Source organism: Trichosurus vulpecula, chromosome 2, assembly GCF_011100635.1.
Source record: "Trichosurus vulpecula isolate mTriVul1 chromosome 2, mTriVul1.pri, whole genome shotgun sequence".
Lineage (NCBI taxonomy): Eukaryota > Metazoa > Chordata > Mammalia > Diprotodontia > Phalangeridae > Trichosurus > Trichosurus vulpecula.
The window spans coordinates 51734198-51753274 of NC_050574.1; the positions used below are offsets into that span (position 1 = coordinate 51734198).

General features: G+C 42.6%; 1 protein-coding gene across 1 annotated transcript in view; it reads right to left on the reverse strand.

Moving 5' to 3' along the window:
* ALDH4A1 (aldehyde dehydrogenase 4 family member A1) overlaps positions 1-17386 on the reverse strand; it is a 38018-nt gene extending 20632 nt beyond the window's left edge. The window contains exons 1-2 of the mRNA XM_036746945.1: positions 17249-17386; positions 2833-2926 (exon numbers count right to left, since the gene is read on the reverse strand). Of these exons, the coding sequence (XP_036602840.1) occupies positions 2833-2926; positions 17249-17307 (153 nt within the window). The 5' untranslated portion in view covers positions 17308-17386. The remainder of the gene's footprint in view (positions 1-2832; positions 2927-17248) is intronic.
* Positions 17387-19077: the final 1691 nt, after the last annotated feature.

A 19077-nucleotide genomic window follows, 5' to 3' on the forward strand; every position in this document is an offset into this window, starting at 1 on the left:
TTAATATCCTAGATCTTTCATTTTTCCAAATTAATTTTATCACTTTATCAAGTTCCATAAAGTATCCTCTTGGTATTTTGACTGGTATAGTATTAAACGTGTAAATTAATTTTGGAATGTTCTAAGATTAGACCTGGTGGTTTTGAGACTACCACGACAGCTTCCCCTATTAAGGGAGGCTATAATTTATAAGATGGATGGAAACCATTTTAATAAGATTAAGCCTGATGGTTCTAAGGCCCTCATAACATTTTCCCCTTAACAACTTCTCCTTAAGGAAAGCTGTAAACTTACAGAACATACTCATGGAAAAACACTGATTTTTTTTTGAAGGTTGGTATAGCTGTATCAACCTAAGTAATATTTTGTCTACCACCAGATCATTTTTCTCCCTGAGATACAAACCCCCAATATTATTCTGTCTATAGCCAGCTTGTTTTTCTCCCTGACAATAAACTCTCCAAAATAATACTTTGCCCTGACCCAATACGCAATTTGGCCAGCTCCAAGAAGGAAATCCCAAGTCCTCTCAGAACCTCAGTTCTGAGCACTAAAGCAAAGCTTTATTCCAAGCAGCGTGGAACAGGGGGAAGGAGAAAGGGGAAAAGAGAACCCAACACACAACTCAGGCATATACACTAACAGAGTGTAACTCATGTGAGGGCAGCACTGTATTGGGGAGCACAGTGACCTATAGTTTTCCTTCTGTGTTTCATCTTTCCCCAGTTTAGATTATTAGGACAATATTTGTCTCATAAAGATTCTCGGGAGGTACTTTCATTCTCAAATTTTGAGAACAATTTGCAAAGTGCTGGTACTAATTGCTCTTCCAAAATGTGACAGAATTCTCCTGTGAATCCATCAAGACCAGGACTTTTTTCTTTGTAGTTCCTTTATAGTTAGATCCATTTCCTTTCCTAAGATTGGGCAGTTTGCATATTTTACATTTTTGAAGGCAATCCTCTATTTTTTGTGTTCTTAGTTTGGTCAGCATGTAACTGTACATAACACGTTCTGATCTTTATTTTTATTTCTTCTGGCTTTGCTGTGATTTCACTTTGTTCAGTTATTTTATTGATTTGACTTTTCTGTCTTCTTTTTAATCATCTTAGCTACAGGCTTATCTATTATATCAGTCTTTTCAAAGAACTAATTTTTAGTTTTATCATTTCTATCGGGTTTTTTTGTTTCTCTTTTATCTGTTTTTCCTCTATTTTTACTATCTCCCTTTTGTGCTTATTTTAGGTTTATTTTTAGCTCTCTAATTTTTAAAAATGCATATTCAGTTAATTAATCCTCTTTTTCCATTTTGTTACTATATGTTTGTAGAGATGTGGTTTTTCTCTTGATAAGTTCTTTAGTTGTATCCCAGAAATTTTCATACACTATTTCATCCTAATTTCTTTTCATATAATTATCATTTCTATGATTTGCTCTTTGGCTCACTTTAGGACAGGGGTGGGGAGTCTGTGGCCTCGAGACCACATGTGGCCCTCTAGGTCCTCAAGGCGGCCCTTTGACGGAATCCAAACATAAGTTTTGTGAAGTTTGGATTCCGTCAAAGGGCCACATGTGGATCCCACTTCTGCTTCAATGTTAATTCTCCATTTGGATCTGTGTTTTTGGTTTGTGGTCCCTGAAGTAGTAACTATTTTTATTGCATTACAATCTATTAAGGATACAGTAACTATTTCTGCCTTTTTACACTTGCTTGCAATTCCTCTGTGCCCTAATACTCGATCAATTTTGGTAAAAGTTCCATGTGGTACTGAGAAACATGTATAGTCTTTTTGTTCTATTTAAGAGATGCCATCAGTTTCTCCAGCAATTTGTTCAAGTACTGTATTTTCTCTGTGGTTCATCTTTCTGTTAGACTTATCCAAGACAGAGAGGGATACTGAAGTCTCTATGTGTTCTTGTAGCTTAATGTTTCCCTTATAAATCTGGATGATAAGGCATTTGGAACATAAACATTTATTACTGATATTGGTTTGTTTTCTATGGTTCAGCATAATGTAGTTCCTTTGCTTATCCCTTTTTATTTTTTGGATGTTTGTTTTTGCTCTGTCAGATAATGTGACTGCAACTCCTGCTTTTTCAGACCTACTTGATACATAGTAAATTTTTTTCCATCCCTTCAGCTTTATTTTGTGTTTGTCTTTGTTTTAAAAATGTGTTTCTTTTAAGCAACAGATAGATTGTAGGGTTTTGTTTTCTTATTCACTCTGTCACTTTTTTCATTTCATAGGATTGATTAATCCATTCACATTTGGAGCTATGAGAGTTAGGTTTATATTTTTCTCTATGATTATTTATTCTGTAAGGAAAAGGTTTTGTCAATCAATGACCTTGCAAAGCAGTAGGTTGTAAAGGAAGGAGTATTTGGTTTGAAGTCAGAAGGTCTGGGTCCAAATTCCATCTCTGCTACTTACTACCTGTGTGACCTTGGACAAGTCATTTAACCACTGTGGGCTTAAATGTTCTTCCATCTGTAAAAAAGTGTGGGGGGGGGCAGGGGGGTATTGGATTACAAGATCCTAGTTTCCTTCCAGCTTTCAATCTATGATCCTATGAGGTAGGAAATGAACAGAGTATTAGTCCCCTTTTGCAAATACAGAAAAAGACTCAGAAAGGAAGTGACTTGAGCTGGGTCACTCAGCTAGTCAATGTCTGAAATGCTATCAGGCTCAGTCCGGGTCTTCTGGCTCTAGAATCAGACTGCTTTTAACTACCCTCTGCTGCCTGTCTGTAATGCAGGGAGAGCTGTGACTTAGGGAGTACCTGTACTTCTCTTCCTCTACTCTATTTTTATATCTGGCCCCTACTACATACCTGCTGCAAGGCTTTTCGCTCAGGGCTGCCTGGGTTGAATGCCAAGACAGGCTCATTGGTCACCTTCACTGAGGCAGCATGCTGCCATCGAAGCCTAAGACAAAAGGAGAGAAGACAGATCAATAGGACTGCTTTGGGTCAGTCCAGGATCCTGTCAGACAGGGATACTGAGGGCCCATTTAAGGAAGCTAAGGTAATACACCACCAACAACCTCTTAAGGGCCTCATCACCCAGTAATGATTGGTCTGGATCCATCACCCAGGCACTTATCCAAATCCTTTGTTAAATGACTTATAACTGCAGTATAGCTGAAGGAGACCTGAGTTCTGATTCTCATTCTCCTAACAGCTTGCTGCCCAACATTATACAGGTCACTTCACCACCATGGGCCTCAATTTCCTTATTTGTAAAGTAAAAGAAGATGTTTAAGGATTGCCCCAGCTCTGACAGTCTCTACCCAAAGGCGTCCATCCCCTTCCAACTCTGCAAAGGTCCCTTCTGGCTTTGATATTCAATTTTCTGTGGCATTTTCCATCTCTGATATTCTCTGTTCTAAAGTCCCTCTCTGCTTCTGTCTCAGCTGAGAGCACAGTATGATCTAGGTAATAAGGGAGAAGAGTAGCTCAGGAGTCATGACATGTTGTAGACTTAAAGAATTCACCTTTCCTCCTGAAATCCTGTCCCCTGACCACCTCCCTAGCTCAATAGAAGGTAGAGACAGTACGGACCTTGTTACAGATACGGAACCAAGAGTGGAGACTACAGGCCTGGGAGTACAGTATTAAATGGTGGAGAGTCAAAGCTTTGTTTGGAATCAGGAATGTCTGACCCTGAAGCTTTATAATCATAGAATGCTGATAATTCTTGAGGAATAGAATAAAAAAGAGAACACCAGAGTGCCAAGGGACCTTAGAACATACAATGTCTGAACTTTGCAAGAAAACAACTCAAGAGCATCAAGGGAAGACTCGTGACACAGAAGACACAATCATATGCCCATCTAAGAGCTAAGGAAATTCTGAGGGGGCCTAAAAAGCAGGGCACAGGTGAGAAGTACAAGGGAGGGGGGGGGGGGTGATAAATCCTGGAAGACTTAGTAGAGAAGAAGGCTTTGACTCAAGTGTTTGTAATGACTATGGCTTTAAGAGCAGGACGGGATCTCAGAGGTCTTGGCTGACAGGGAAGAAATGGGTAGAACTGAAGGGATCTGTGTTACAGGGACCCAGGGAGAGCAAGCAGACAGAGGGTACTGTGTGAGTCCAGACCCTTGCAGACAGTGCTGTACTAGTTACTCCAGACACAGATCTAAGTGATTCCAACCACAGGAGCCAACACTACGCCCTGCCTCACGGCCAGTGTTACCAGGCAATCAGAAGAGGAAAGAGTAGAACTGGTTTCCCAAGAAATTAGGAAAGGGTTGGGGAGGTGATTCTTCCCTCAGCAGCCGGCTCCTTCTACTCAACAAACACCTCTGAGCTGGGAGGAAGGGCCTTTAAAATACAGTCCTTAGAACACAGAAAGAAAAGGGCCCATCAGGTCTGGCTCCTTTGTTCTATGGTTAATGCCTATGAGACTCAGAGAGCCCCAAAACACACAGGGGTGGGTGGCAGAGTCCAGCCCTGGGGATCACCAGCACCCAGCCCAGTGCTCCTTCTATCATACCCTAAGGCTCAGGACACAAGGTTGTTGTGTTTGTCCTTCATTTTCAAAGAGGACCATGACATCAGGGAAATGATGACATGACTTGCAGTTGACTTTGATTTGAGTGAGGGAGGGCTGTGCAAGGTCACCAGCCTCACTTTCTCCTCCAGAGCCATCTGAGTCCAGTGACCAGACATTCATCAGGATCACAAATGACCCAGGATGATATGGGAGACCCTGGCCCTTTCAGGCTAAGGCCTTTTCATGTACTCACTCAATTCCACCCATTCAGTGAATAGAAGTGAGTTAAGGGATGACCCCTTTAATTAGAAAAGAAAAAAAAATCTAGCTGGGAAGGGAAGACCCTCAGGGTTGCTGTTCCAAAGAGAACCAGTTGCCAATAACATTCATTCTAAGCCAGGAGGGCCCAAAATACATTAAGTGGAGCTTGGTCAGGGACCTATCAGGATCCAATCTAAGAGGTTCAGCGTGAACTGGGTTTAACATTTAAAGGGTAAGAGATCTCAGCACTCACTTAGACCAATATCGTGGTCTGAGGGATGAGGAAAACTGAAGCCCAGGGGGGAGAAGCAGTTTGCTCCGGAGTACCTACCCATAACAATAATCTTAATGGCTCACATTTTTATGGTCCTTAAAGGTTTGCAAAGTGCTTTACAATCATTTGTCTCTTGTGACCCTTCCAAAAACCCTGGGGGGGGGGGGGAGGTACTAGAATCATCTGCATTTTACCGAGGAGGAACCAGGAGAGGGAAGGCGCCAGTCCCACAAATGCAGAGATTTACAGAGTACAGGATAAGGCCTAGGCTAAGTCTGGGCTGCAGTGGGTGCCTGGCCATGCCCAAAAGTCAAGGAGAGCAAGTTTACTTATTAACTCAAAAGGCCCACCTCAGCACTGTGGCAGATAAGATGAGAGAGAGGGTCTTAACATCCTAGGAAACAGGCCAGCTGGAGAGATCAAAGAGTAAAGGAAGCAAGAGGAGCCTGTTCAGAGGGGCCAGTGGGGAGAAAGGGTGGCCCTTCCAGGCCCCCTGCAATGACCTTAGCCCAGACTTTGAGAACCCTAAGACTGGGACCAGGAGGAGGCTATGCACAATTCCCAAAGGAGATGATTCCCCCCATAGGGTACACTGAGAGAAAAGCACCCAATATTGAGAGTCCCCAACATAGGCCAATCCCCATGCAGTCCCTATACTGTTCCCTAAAGATGATGGCTACTCGGTCTCCCCCTTGGGTGGAGATGCAAGAGTCTGAACCAGCCCATGATCTCAAAGCACTCACCCTATCAGCTATGAGCCTGGGGCCTAAAATCCCCTTGGCTACCTCCACTGGGGAGAGGTGCCCCCGCCACGGAGGCAGTATGGAACCATACATAGATTCAGGAGATCTGGGTTTGAACATGTTTGGCCACTTCCTGGACAGGTCATCACCCTTCTCAAGCCTATTTCTTCTCTGTAAACAGAGGGCATACTGGCTTTGGAGTCCAAGGATCTGGGTGTGAACGCAGACTCTGCCACTTTTTACCTGGGGAACCAAGGGCAAGTCTCTAGGCTGCAGTCTTTTCCATAAAAAGAGGGGGTTGGACAAAATTCTAAGCGCTCTTCTTAATCTATGATTCACAACTCTTTGGATTGTTTTACAGCCTACACTCCTAAAAACCATAAAATGCTACAGAAATGTAGGCAAATCTTATTAATTAGACCTTTCTTCCAGGACTCCCTTAGTTCATGAATTGGAGGATACACATAAAACTGTGCATCTGCTGGGGGAGCACTGAAGAACAGATTGTAGCAAATTTCTGCTGGGCAAAAAGAATTTTTTGTGATTTAGCTTTTTTAAAATCCCTGTCTTCCAGTTGCCCAGATGACGGACTTCTGCCTAATAGAGATGCACAGGAGCAGAGAGGAAATGTATCTGTCTGAGACCTCCCAGCAAGGAGAGGAGGTAGGAGAATCTGAATCATGGAGTTCCCACTCTCCAGCAGATGACTGCCCCAAATAATGGAGCAGAAGCTCTAGAATCAGAAGGGACCTCTGAGATTATCCCCATCAGCCACCTCGATTTACAAAGCAGAAAATTGGGACTTCCTCAAGGTCATGAAGGAGCAAGAGCTGGTATCCAAATTCAAGCCCCACCCCCATTCTCTGTCCAAAGGTCAGACTGGATGCTCTGGCCACTACACCACATGACCTGTCAGTGATTCACATACACTGTACCTGCCAACTTTCCCCACTAACCAGAGAGCAAGAAAGATGCCAATGGTAGCTGCTAACCTCCAGAAGAATCACCTTGCAGTGTCTACCAGAAACTAAGAGCCAACATGGCATATGGATAGCATCAGAGCTAGGAGACCAGAGTCAATCTCACATTCTTTCTTCTATGGTTCCTTCTAGATCCAATCCAACTGGCCAAATATAGTCTGGACTAGATGCAGTATGAAGTACTTTTCAATTCTGAGACGACTTTGGGTCCCTCTCAACCCTTTAACATTTCATGCTCTAAGCCTTGACAGTCCGTTCTAAGATCCTGCCCAGCTTGGATGTCCTGAGATCTAAGATCCCTTCCAGCCCTAAGATATTCAGGAACAATTACTGTCCCTGTAAATAGCTCAGTCCCTTCCCCTAAGACAGGCTGTTAGGTGCTCACAGTGAATGTGACTGGCTCAGGGGGGAAATCAAAAAGAGAAACCACAGTAACATCTCCTCTCCTCCATCATCCAAGCTGAGGTGAGCAGGGTGGGGGCAGCCGAGCCCTGGGAGCCACAGACTCGGAAGCTTTCAGAGCAAAGGTCATTTAATCCTACCCATGACTGAACAAGAATGCCCACTTACAGTTCAACTGCTCACCCCACCTCTTTGGGAAGACTTCCAGGGAGAAAAGCTCCAAGGCAGCCCATTACACTGGAGGTAGCTTGGCTGGCAACTTTTTTTTCGAAGGGGGAAGGCAAGGCAATTGGGGTTAAGTGACTTACCCAAGATCACACAGCTAGTAAACGTCAAGTGTCTAAGGGCAGATTTGAACTCAGGTCCTCCAGACTCCAGAGTTGGTGCTCTATTCACTAAGCCACCTAGCTACCCCTCTGGCAACTTTTACCTGGCTTCAATCCTACCCACCTATCACTGCCAGAGGCTTCCAAGCTGTTATCTATAGCTCTGGATAAGGCAAAGCTGCCCTTATCAAAGAGATAACAGAAAGAAGATAGGAGTCTCGGGGGAGGTAAAGAAGGGGAAAAGTGCACAGTGGATGACCTCCCAGGCTTAGTTGAGAGGCCTTAAATCTCAGTTAACAAACACAGACAGGTGTGGCTCCCTCTTAACTTTCACAGGTATCATCTTTCAGCTCAGTTCAATAAAAATGAGGTACTAGTATCCCTGAAGGAACTCAAACCTCACCCCGTTTGGTGTTTCTTCTACTACCCCAAAATCCTTAGAACAGTTTCTCTCACCTTCAGGTTCCTCATCTATAAAGTGGGAAGAAGACAGCGCCTACCTCCAGGGTTATTTCGAGGATCAAATGAGATAACATGTATGTTATGCATATCACATGAGAGAACAGGGTTTGGCCAAACTCAAAGGGCAATATAAATAGAGCTATCACATGTGGTATGTTATGTATGTATGTAAGTTATGCATATCACATGAGAGAACATGGCTTGGCCAACCTCAAAGAGCAATATAAACGGAGCTATGTTCTTAGGGGTGAGGAACCTGTGGCCTCAAGGCTACCGGTGAACTTCCAGGTCTTTGGGTGCAGCCTTTTGACTGAGTCCCAAGTTTTACAGAACAAATCCTTTTCTTAACGGGATTTGTTCTGGAAAGTTTGGATTCAGTCAAAGGGCCACACTTGAGGACCTAGAGGGTAATGACGAGAGCACAAGATTTGCTGGGAGTTTTGTTCATTTGTTCAAAGCCCAGCTCTGCTCCCTACTTCCTATGGAACAGCAGATAATTCACTTAATTTCACTGGACCTGACATCTGTAAAATGAGGCTTCATAGGATTTAGAGCTGAAGGGATAGCTTGTGGAATCCCAGCTGCCTCATTTTACACATTCAGAAAACTGAGGCCTGCTGCCTAGAAGCAGCTGCTCCGGTTCACGTGAGAGGCAGAGACACCGATTAACTCTGCGGGCACAGCTCAGCACTGTGGCATTCGGGATAGGAAAGCTGATGGGGCACATTCCAGCATTCTAGAGAACGGACCTGCAAGAGAAGAGAGTCTAAGGGGGAAGGAAGATGAGAGGGACAGATGAGCAGAGGGTGGGGGAAGGGGATGGCTCCAGTATTTGAAAGAAATAGAAATAAATGGTGTGGAAAATATTATACTATTTTATATCATTTTTGTAATTTCAATAAGACTCAGGGCCTGAACTACTTAACCAGAAGAAAAGCCTGATCCTAACAGTCTCTTTGTTCTCTTGTATCAACAAATCCAGATGGAGCATTTCTTGCTCTGTCCATGGTCATTAAGGGTGAAAACCTTGAGCCCAGACACTATCTTGAATTATGTGACTTTTCCTTATCTTAATATTTTATGGGCATATACTATGTGGTGGAATGTTAATGGCCAATTAAACACAGAGATCCTGGGGCTACAAATCCAATTGACACTTTGACAACTATCTAATTTGTTGTATTTACAATCTATTTCATTAAGGAAAATCCTCTTCTTGTATCATGGTTAAACATACATGGGGGTCATAAAAATGAGGTCATACAGGCTTGCCAGCTCTGCTAAAATAACGTATATAAGTTTTCTCATTGCTTTGTTCAGGCAGCCAGAGCCTATGCTCTGACTCCTTGTACGTACAAGTAAGCTAGCTCCGCTATGCTTTAAGGGAAAATAATAAACAACATGGATTTTTCTATCACCTAGCTCTGTTGTTTCCTTCAACCAAATTTTCAGGTTTAACAGTTATGGTGCCGTGACTTTCGGATGGAAATGATGGAAACAGGACAACGCAGCCCAACCTTGCCAACGCTTTTGGGCGCCATAGGATTAATTTTTCCTGGAATTTTGGCCTTGACAAGGTGGGGTAAGTTGTCTCTCTTCCCAGCTTCCAAAAAGAACTCCCACAAAATTGGTTGAAGTCTGGAAATTCCCTTTAAGCTAGCTCTGGGGGCAGGGATCAAATCTGTGGTAAAACACAGATCTGCGGTCAAACGCACATAGATCCCCTGGAAACACTGATTGATCTAGAAAATTAACTATGGATCAGTCAAAAACTAGAATTAGAAGTCCAACTGTTCCTCCACTCCCTATCTTCCTTCCCTTGGAGGCTCTGGTCCTGGGGAGAAAAACTGCACTTTGCTTTTTCCCTCCCCTTCTGCCTCCCAGGAAGGGCTCTGATCCTGAGAGAGGTAACTCTGTTCTGCTACCGTTGCCTTCTCTCTCTCTCTTCCCTCCCCACTCCCTTTCCCCCTTCCCTTAAGGGCTCTGTTTTTGCCTTCTGCCCTATTCCTGCTTCCTTACCTTGAAGGCTCTGATTATGGGGAGGATAAATGCATTTTATCCTTACTCCTCGCCTTCCTTTACCTGTCCTAGTCCTCCTCCATCTCCCTTTTCCCCCTTCCTAAGGGATAGGATATGGAGAGTCAGAAAAATCAGGAACGCCAAGGCTTCCCCAAAGACCATAGGGGTGTTAATAGCTAACTCATGAAAGCTTCTAATTCTCTGTTGTTTAAACTCTGAGCTCAGTCTGTATTTGTTCTGTATTTGTTTTGTTAATTGTCTGTTAACTGTCTGTGTGAGAGCGTGTGCTGTGAAATGTCTATACCGTGTAAAATCTGAAACGCAGGTAGCCAGAGAATTCTAAGGCTGCAGTTAGGGAAACAGAGACTCTATTTCCTTTTTTCAATGTTTGGCCTGGCCAGCCGAACTTGAAGAAAAAAATAGAGCTGAAACATTTTAGCATATTCTGGGATTGATTATTCATTAAAAGTTTGGAAATTGGTTAGTTGGATTTTGGGACGGAACTCCTGAGACTGTAAAATCCCTCCAGGAGCTCACTCTTGCTGATCACTTTGGTGAAGTTACTTGAGTTACAATCATTGGGATCTTTCACCATTGTCCTGTCTCTGACCGAGCCAGAGCTGCAGTAAAAGTTAGAGCAGCTAAACAAACTCCTTTCCTCCCAAATCAGATTAGGAGAAGAGAATGCAGGAGAACTGTAGGGAAAACTTAAATCACCTTTCCCCACCTGGCAAAAGGAGGAGAAGGACAGAAATTCACAGACTGACAGTATTCTGACAGTCCTGTGCCCTGGGTACCTTTGTAGCCCATTCTTTTTGGCAAAGTTTGGAATTGTCACCCAGGTCCTATGCATTCTGCCCACTCTGTCCCCAGCAGCTGCAAACCGCCCTAGGCTCAGTAACTTCTGCAGTTGTGGGGGAAGGGTGAGGTAGATGGATTTGGACTTTCTGCCTCCCAGAATTGTCACCACTGGGATACTAGCTTCTGCTCTAGGTAACTTCTCTAGGTAACTTTACACTCCTTGTTCCAATTGCAAAACTGTATTTTAATCTCTGTTTGACCTGTTTCCTGAGTTTTAAAGGGAAAGTAATAATGATGGTTGTTACGGGATCAAAATGATAATGATTATAAAATGCTTAACATAAAGTCCGGTATATGATAGATACAACATTATTATTATCTCTCTCTGATTTAATGTAATTGTTAACTTTTGAAGTGGTTTTTAAATACCAAAAGTAATAAGCTGAATAATTTCTATATGTGGTAATCTGGAAATGCAATAGACGTCATTTGAAAATATTGTTTCTGTATTTCTAAACTTGCATTGTGTTCCCAAAATTCTCTTAGATTGTGGAATTTGAGAAGACCATTGTGTGGTAAGAAATAATATTATAGCGATTTTAATCAGATTTTGATATATGTGAATTGGGTTTCCAAAGGGATGTGATAAAATTTGGAACTGTTATATGTGGTTATAACGAGTAAATAATTAATAATACTAATATTTAACCATGAGAACAGACTTTCTGTGTGAAAAATTTTCTATTATGAGAATATATCTGGTGATTTAAAGTTATAGTTTCAAATGATGAGATGAAAGATTCTCTGTGCAAGGAGATTTAGGAATATGTTCACCTAACTGATAAATGGGTTGTTTCAAGTTTTAAAATGCATAATTATGTTTAGGGCACTGTTACATTTCTAAATTGTGTAATTTGACAAACAGATGTAACAGCAATATTGAAAAATGTGTTAGTCTTTTACAGTGCTAAGAGTATTGGGCCTTAGAAATTAAAATGTTACCACCAGTGGTTAGGAATCAGATTTGATTTGCTTATCCAACTCAGTTATGATCACTAGATTGGTAATTAATTGGAATCTGTTTCAAGTCTTAGATACATGATAATTGCTTGTGGTATACTTATCTCTAAGTTAGTTATTATATACAAATTGGTTAACATCGCATTACCTGTGCTGTTAGAGAATAATTTCTCTTATAATCTGGATGTTGTTAGATTAAGAATCGTAGTTAATTAAGAAATTGAGGTTTTTAACTGAAACAAGAACTTTTGAAACCATCTAGTCATGAATTCTTATCAATCTTGTGTGGTTTTCTGTGTAGAGGAATTCTTATGGAAAAGCTTTTTTTTAAAGTCCTGGTAAAAGTTATTATTGTGATAAGGTAAATTTAATTGGGTATGTAATTTATAGAAATTAAGTGTCCTCACATTATAACACTTTTTGACTAAGGAATTTGTAATATCTAGGAATTCTGGGCAATATTTGAGAATGAGGACATTTGGTACCAACTTAGTTAATGAATTCCAGCATTTAAGGATTAATTTGCTTTAAGGATAGTACTTTTGGAAAATGTTCTGTAAAATCTTTTTGTATAATTTTGGAAGGCCCGCTGAATTTCCACCTGTACGCCAATTGGTTGCAGTTCAAACCTATTGTGAGTTCTCGGAGTTTCTGGGTGAGAACCTTATTAGAATTATTAGAATTAATGCTTATCTATAGAAGGGCCCATTCAATGTCTTATTCAAGGTTCTTTTTTGAGTAAGGAGGTTGGAAACGACAGTCTGAATTCCTTACTCCTCCCCGCCCTTAGTTAGATAAGAAGATTCACCTTAGCCCACCTGTCAGAAGGGAAGGAAAGGGGAGGGGCAACAATTACTGGGATTTGAGTTTTTACTGAAAGAAAGAACAGTAGGGGTCAGAAGCCTAAAAAAAAAAAAAAAAAACCAAAAAAAACCTGGCTTTTTAAAGTCAGCAAAAGTGATGCGTTTTTAGGATAAGACTGGGTTTCGAGGAGAATGTGGGTCTTAAGGATACAGTTCTTATTAGTGAAGCTTGCCATCTGATGGGAAAGAACCCACCCTCAGGGGGAGATGATGTGGCAGATCTCTTTAATCAGAAATAAGCAGGTAGTGACAAAAGGGAAGTTATCTGCCAGAATCTGTTACCATTGTGAAAGAAGTTGTTTTTTTGAAAAAAATGGGAAATTGGATAAATGCAAATATGTAAAATCTTGTTATAATCAAATGACTGGTTATATTGGTACTCTTGTATAGTCAAATGAAAGAAAATATGGTTTCTACAGTGTTAATGAGAATAATTAGAAAGGGAAGAGAAGTTTTATGATGTAGGGTTGAATCATTATCCCGTGGACTAAGACTGGGATTTTAAAGTTATACTGTATTTATGTGAAATAGAGTTCTTAGGTGTTGTGAAGTGATATAAGAGCAATTGGGTATTGACACAAATAGTGTAATTAATTACTGCGACTAAATCAGAGACATCTTCAGTTTAGAACAATTCTAGAAGTATCTTGGAAAATGTTTTTGTGATTTTAAGCGAGAGTTAGAGCTTAACAATGTGTATAAGACTCAATTCCTGAAGTGTTCCTTTTTCCCTCCAGAATGAGTTAACAGGGACAAATCCATTGACTTGTGAGGTCAGTCATTAACCTCTTTTGTTTGTTTAAGCAAGCTGGAATGGGATTCCAGTATACACAGTTATGTCAGTAAAAGGTACTAACTTATGAGTTGTTTTGTGTTATGGTTGAAATGTAAAGTGACACTGAGTAATAGGTTGGAAAGGTAAATAAAAACTTGAGGGGATACGAAAGGCAGATGAGAAAGTTAGGGGACAAATGGGAGTTAGCTAAGCCTCCCCTGTCCTGAGAATGATAGTTTCAGATGATTTAGCAAGTTGGAAAAGAGTGTGAGGAAGTATTTAGAAGCTGGAAATGTTATGTAGCTTGACTTGTTAATTATTAGCTCAATGAAATTTGGGACAGTCCTATCTGAAGGATATTTATTTGCTATTTAAGATTTTATGGGACTACAATTTAATATTGTTTTAAGCTCTGATTACAGGTATAGGTCACATGAAGCCAGTAGTGGAATGGCAGGCATTACAGACTGAGAATTCTTAAAGGTGGATGTCTATGCCTGGGAGAAAGTCTTGAAGACGACCTTGGACACAACCTAGGTAGGATCTTCCTGACTCTATTTCCCAGTTCTGCTATTTCCTTTCTGAAAAGGAAAATCCCCACCTGATTACTCCTAAGCCCTGCTTTCAGCATCTAATGGCTATATGATTGGCTAACAGATATGACTCATGCCTGGAATCAAACAGCTAAGGAAGTTCTTTCCTTCTGTTAAGATATATGACATAGTCCCTCGTTTCTTTCATAGCAGACTTATATTATCAGGAAGTTTTGTAAGCACAATGTTAAATCTATTAGGTAATAGATGGACATTGGAATATCTCTGAGTTATTATAATAGGATACAGGAATGAATAGCTTACAATTTTAACCTATGTTCATGGCCAGATAAAGATCAGAAGGATATAGAGATAACATCCTCCAAAAGGAGGAAATGATTAGACACAGTAATAAGACAAAGATGTAATGTGATAAATGTCTAATTAAATAGGATAGCAAATTTTGAGAGGAAAAGGCAATAGGACCAAATTGATTCCTCTAAGAATTATATACAGATGTGTATGATTGGCTCCAAAATTCATCAGTCATGGAAATTCAAGCTAGTAAGTGTGTTTAAGTAGTAAGATCTTAAATGTGGATTTTTGTACAAGAAAATTGTATGAGATAGTACAAGTGAAATTATATCTCCTTTATTAAGGTATCTGTCTGATGATTTTAAAAGGAAGATGAATTCAATTTATGGTTGGACCTTTATATTTTAAAGGACTCTTATACCAGGTACAAAATTTAGGTAAGGTTAGAAACAGTAGATGATATATGAACTGAAATACTCTGAAGCTAAAAAGAAAAAAAAGGAGAGCCAAATTTAAGTGATTGTACTAAGTTATATTAAGTAAGTCAGAATTGTTTGAGAATTTCTAGATCTGAACCAGAGAAGCAGAACTCTCTTTTACTATCTAGGAACCAGATAACCACAATCAGGCATCTGAAAAAAAAATTTTTTTTTGCTTTAAATGGACATTGGAAATATGTAACTGGGATTTAAAGCTACTTTGTATTTGTACTGTTTGAACTTAGCCCTGAGTGGCTGGGACCTATGGTGTGCTGTTTTTCTCTCAATTATCAAATTACATGTGTTCTGAGAGCTCCTGTCAGATCTGACTACTTCTATAGCTGCCAACTTGTGGATATGGACTCCTTGATCCTTCTATCACATCTGATGATTGCCCGTGCTCCTGAGTGGACATCTGAGCCCATAGGACACCTTGCCCTCCGGTTTCAAAGAGCCTGAAGGGGACAGCATCAGACGCAGGCAACCTTCCCAAGAGCCTGGACCAGAACCTGAACGAAGAACTGCTCTTTCCCTTTCTGAGTCCCTTGCATTCCCAAGACTGTTTACTTGTACCTTTGATATCTTTAGCTTATTTTACTTAGGTGTTCTAGTTTCCCCATTATGCTCCCTACTGATACCCCTTGCAACTTGCTCCCCCTGCTTGTTTACAAGTAGTTTATAATTACTGTGCATCTCTGGGGATGTCCAAACACAGAAAGAGAAAAAAAAACCTGAATCCACCTAGATAAGGATTTTTACAACTTTACCCCTGAGGAAGATAGAGGTTTTTCCATACCTTAATTGGTCTTCAGGTGAAGCTTTCAGCTTACCTTTGACCAAAAGGAGGAAATGTGGAAAATATTATACTATTTTATATCATTTTTGTAATTTCAATAAGACTCAGGGCCTGAACTACTTAACCAGAAGAAAAGCCTGATCCTAACAGTCTCTTTGTTCTCTTGTATCAACAAATCCAGATGGAGCATTTCTTGCTCTGTCCATGGTCATTAAGGGTGAAAACCTTGAGCCCAGACACTATCTTGAATTATGTGACTTTTCCTTATCTTAATATTTTATGGGCATATACTATGTGGTGGAATGTTAATGGCCAATTAAACACAGAGATCCTGGGGCTACAAATCCAATTGACACTTTGACAACTATCTAATTTGTTGTATTTACAATCTATTTCATTAAGGAAAATCCTCTTCTTGTATCATGGTTAAACATACATGGGGGTCATAAAAATGAGGTCATACAGGCTTGCCAGCTCTGCTAAAATAACGTATATAAGTTTTCTCATTGCTTTGTTCAGGCAGCCAGAGCCTATGCTCTGACTCCTTGTACGTACAAGTAAGCTAGCTCCGCTATGCTTTAAGGGAAAATAATAAACAACATGGATTTTTCTATCACCTAGCTCTGTTGTTTCCTTCAACCAAATTTTCAGGTTTAACAATGGTAACTGAGGTAAGATCCCTCAGCTGGGGAAATCCTAGAGCCCTCAGGGAGGTTCCAATGAAGGCTAGTTGGATCAGACTCGATAATAATCTCATACAGGTTTAGAGCTGTGGGGAGAAGTGTTAGTAAAGTTTTGGAAGGGGAGAGCTTTTGGAATAAATCAGAGAATTCTAATCCTAAACTGAGAGTCGAGTGACTGGGTTCCAGGCCCTTCTCTGCCCCCACCCCCATTTTACGATCCTAAGGTCACTTCCCCTCTCCTGGGCCTGTAGCCCCCTCTTTAAAATAGAGGAGGGGGTAGGTCCATGGCTTATATGATCAATGGTCCCTTCCGGTTCTAAGATTCTAGGCTTCAGGAGCCAGGGTGAAGGAGCAGGAGATTACCAAGTTCTGAGAAATAACTCAGAGAGACAGATGTACCAAGAGACTACACGCCATGATACAGCAAAGACTCAGAACACAGGTTCCACTGAGGGGAGAGGGTTCAATCTCGGGGCTTGGGTAGGAGTGGGGAGCTGGCCTCCATCCCCAGAAGGGAAAACTCCAGACCTGGAAGACTTTCTGGAGGAATCTCTTGAGGGGAGAAGAGTGGGGGAAACTGAGGGATCTGATAAGTGGGGGTGACCCTGAAGGAACCATTGGGTGGAGAGAAATATATATATATATATATACATATATATAGAGAGACAGAGAGAGAGAGAGAGGGAGAGAGGGAGAGAGGGAGAGAGGGGGAGAGAGAGAGAGAGAGAGAGAGAGAGAGAGAGAGAGAGAGAGAGAGAGAGATAGTGTGTGTAAAGGGAAGGGGGGAAGGTCGCTGGGGAAGTCTCTTCTTAGAGGAAAAGATCTAACTGAGAAGACCCTGAGTTCCAAGGGAGGTCCTGAGGATGCAGAGAGGGATGGGATCCTGAGGCTGCGGAGGGGGGGGGGGGGTCTTGAAGATCCAGTGAGGGAGGGGATATTGAAGCGCCGGTAGGGGAAGGGGTCGTGAGGCTCCAAGGGGGTCTTTGGAGGGAGGGGAACTGCCCCCGGGCCGGACACTCACCCCGCCCGCCAGGGGCCGGAGAGCAGGGCGCGGCGGAGCTGGGGCAGCAGCGGCAACATCTCGAGCTCACGGTGAAGGCCGCGCAGCGGAAGCGGCACGAGCAGGAGTTGAGACGGCCTCTTAAGCCCCTGCGCCGCGAGCCACGAGAGGCCCCGCCCGGACGACACCACCGAAGACAGGGGAGAGGGGAACCCGGCCACTCCGGGAATTCCTTCCAGTCTGCCAGCACCCGAGCCTACCTCACTCTCTGGCCCGGGAGGAAAGAAGAACATGTAAAAAGCAGTATCGAGCACCGCGTGGTTCCCGGGGACTGCTGCTGATGCGCTCCACCCAAAAGAACCCCGACCCCGACGCCAAGCCCCTTGTGCTACATCCCCCCCCACTGCCTTCCTCTTGGTTCAGCCCGACCTCGAGGCTGAGAGAGGAGCAAGGAGAAGGCGTGAACGCTGCCGGCCAATCAGAACGACACCTGAAGCCTTCGGACCAATAAGAAGCTCCGTTTATATAGCGGCCTTCTCGGGTTGGGGGCAAGGGGAAAGTGGAAGCCAATGGGAAGGCGGAGGATTCCCACGTGCGAGAGAGGAAGCGAGTCTGAAGCCTGGACTCTGGACGGGTCCGGTAGGTACGGGGTAATGGTGGTGGGGAAGATGCTCCCCATTACTCATCTCTACCTGGCTTTTGGCCTGCCAGGAGATCCAGCCTTTGGAAAGCCCTGAGATTTGTAGGGTCTTTGACCCTCCCCAAAAGGTCATTTTGACCATCCCCCTGCCTCTGGGCGGGTTGCCGCGTCCGACCACTTCCTCCCACTTCTTTTGCCGTTCGGTCATTTCAGTCGTGTCCGACTCTTCGTGGCAGAGATACTGGTGTGGTTTGCCCTTTCGCTCTCCAGCTCATCTTAACGGAGGCAAACAGGATTAAGTGACTTGCCCAGGGTCGCGCAGCTTCTGAGTGTCTGAGGCAGGATTCGAACTCAAGATGAGGTTTCCTGACTCCAGGCCCAGCGCTATCCATTTTGCTGCACCCCATTTCCCTTGGGTAGGAACCTCTAGTCCCTCCTGCCGTTAAGCCTGAGGCTTTGCTTGCAAGGCCAAGTTAAGAGACTTAAGAGCCTTGGGGACTTTAGTATCTATCCCTAGGGAAAACTGGGTATTTTAATCTGTTAGTTATAGGAAACCTCTGTAGACTTCAGATCAAGGAAATGACCCCATCAGCATGCAGAAGGTATATTTTGGCCGATGGATTGGAAAAAACGAGAGAAACTGAAGGCATGGAGACCAGATTGGGGGGGGGGGGAGGTATTAGAAATACTCCAGGTAGGTGGGATGAGGGCTGAGAGAGAGAAGAGGAAAGGTATAAAAGATGCCGTGGACTGAGAACTGACAAATCTTGACAATTAGATGTGGGATTTGAGAGAAAAGCGTCAAATTCAATGACCCTAGAGTTTTTGAGCCTGGGGGGTATGGGAGGGTGGTGGCGCCATGGACAGAAGGGGATGGCAGATTTTGCTGTTCCTTTGTACATAACATTTCATTTCCTGCCTCTTATCTCTATTTGTCTTGCCTATCTCTTGTTTGTATTGTAAAGGGATTTATGATTCTCGTATTAATCGGTATGATATGTGTAATGACTATACTATCTAGATATTCTAGAACTCTCATTTTCCAAGGAGATGATGGCTTGGGAGTCAGAGCTACAGCCCACAGGCTGCAGCTGCAGGTGATAAATCAAGGACTCTTGGACACTCTCAACAATTCCTGCATTCCAGGGCTTGTCACTAAAAAAAAATGAACCAAACCAGAGGCTACTACACTCCTGTTCCCATCAAGCTT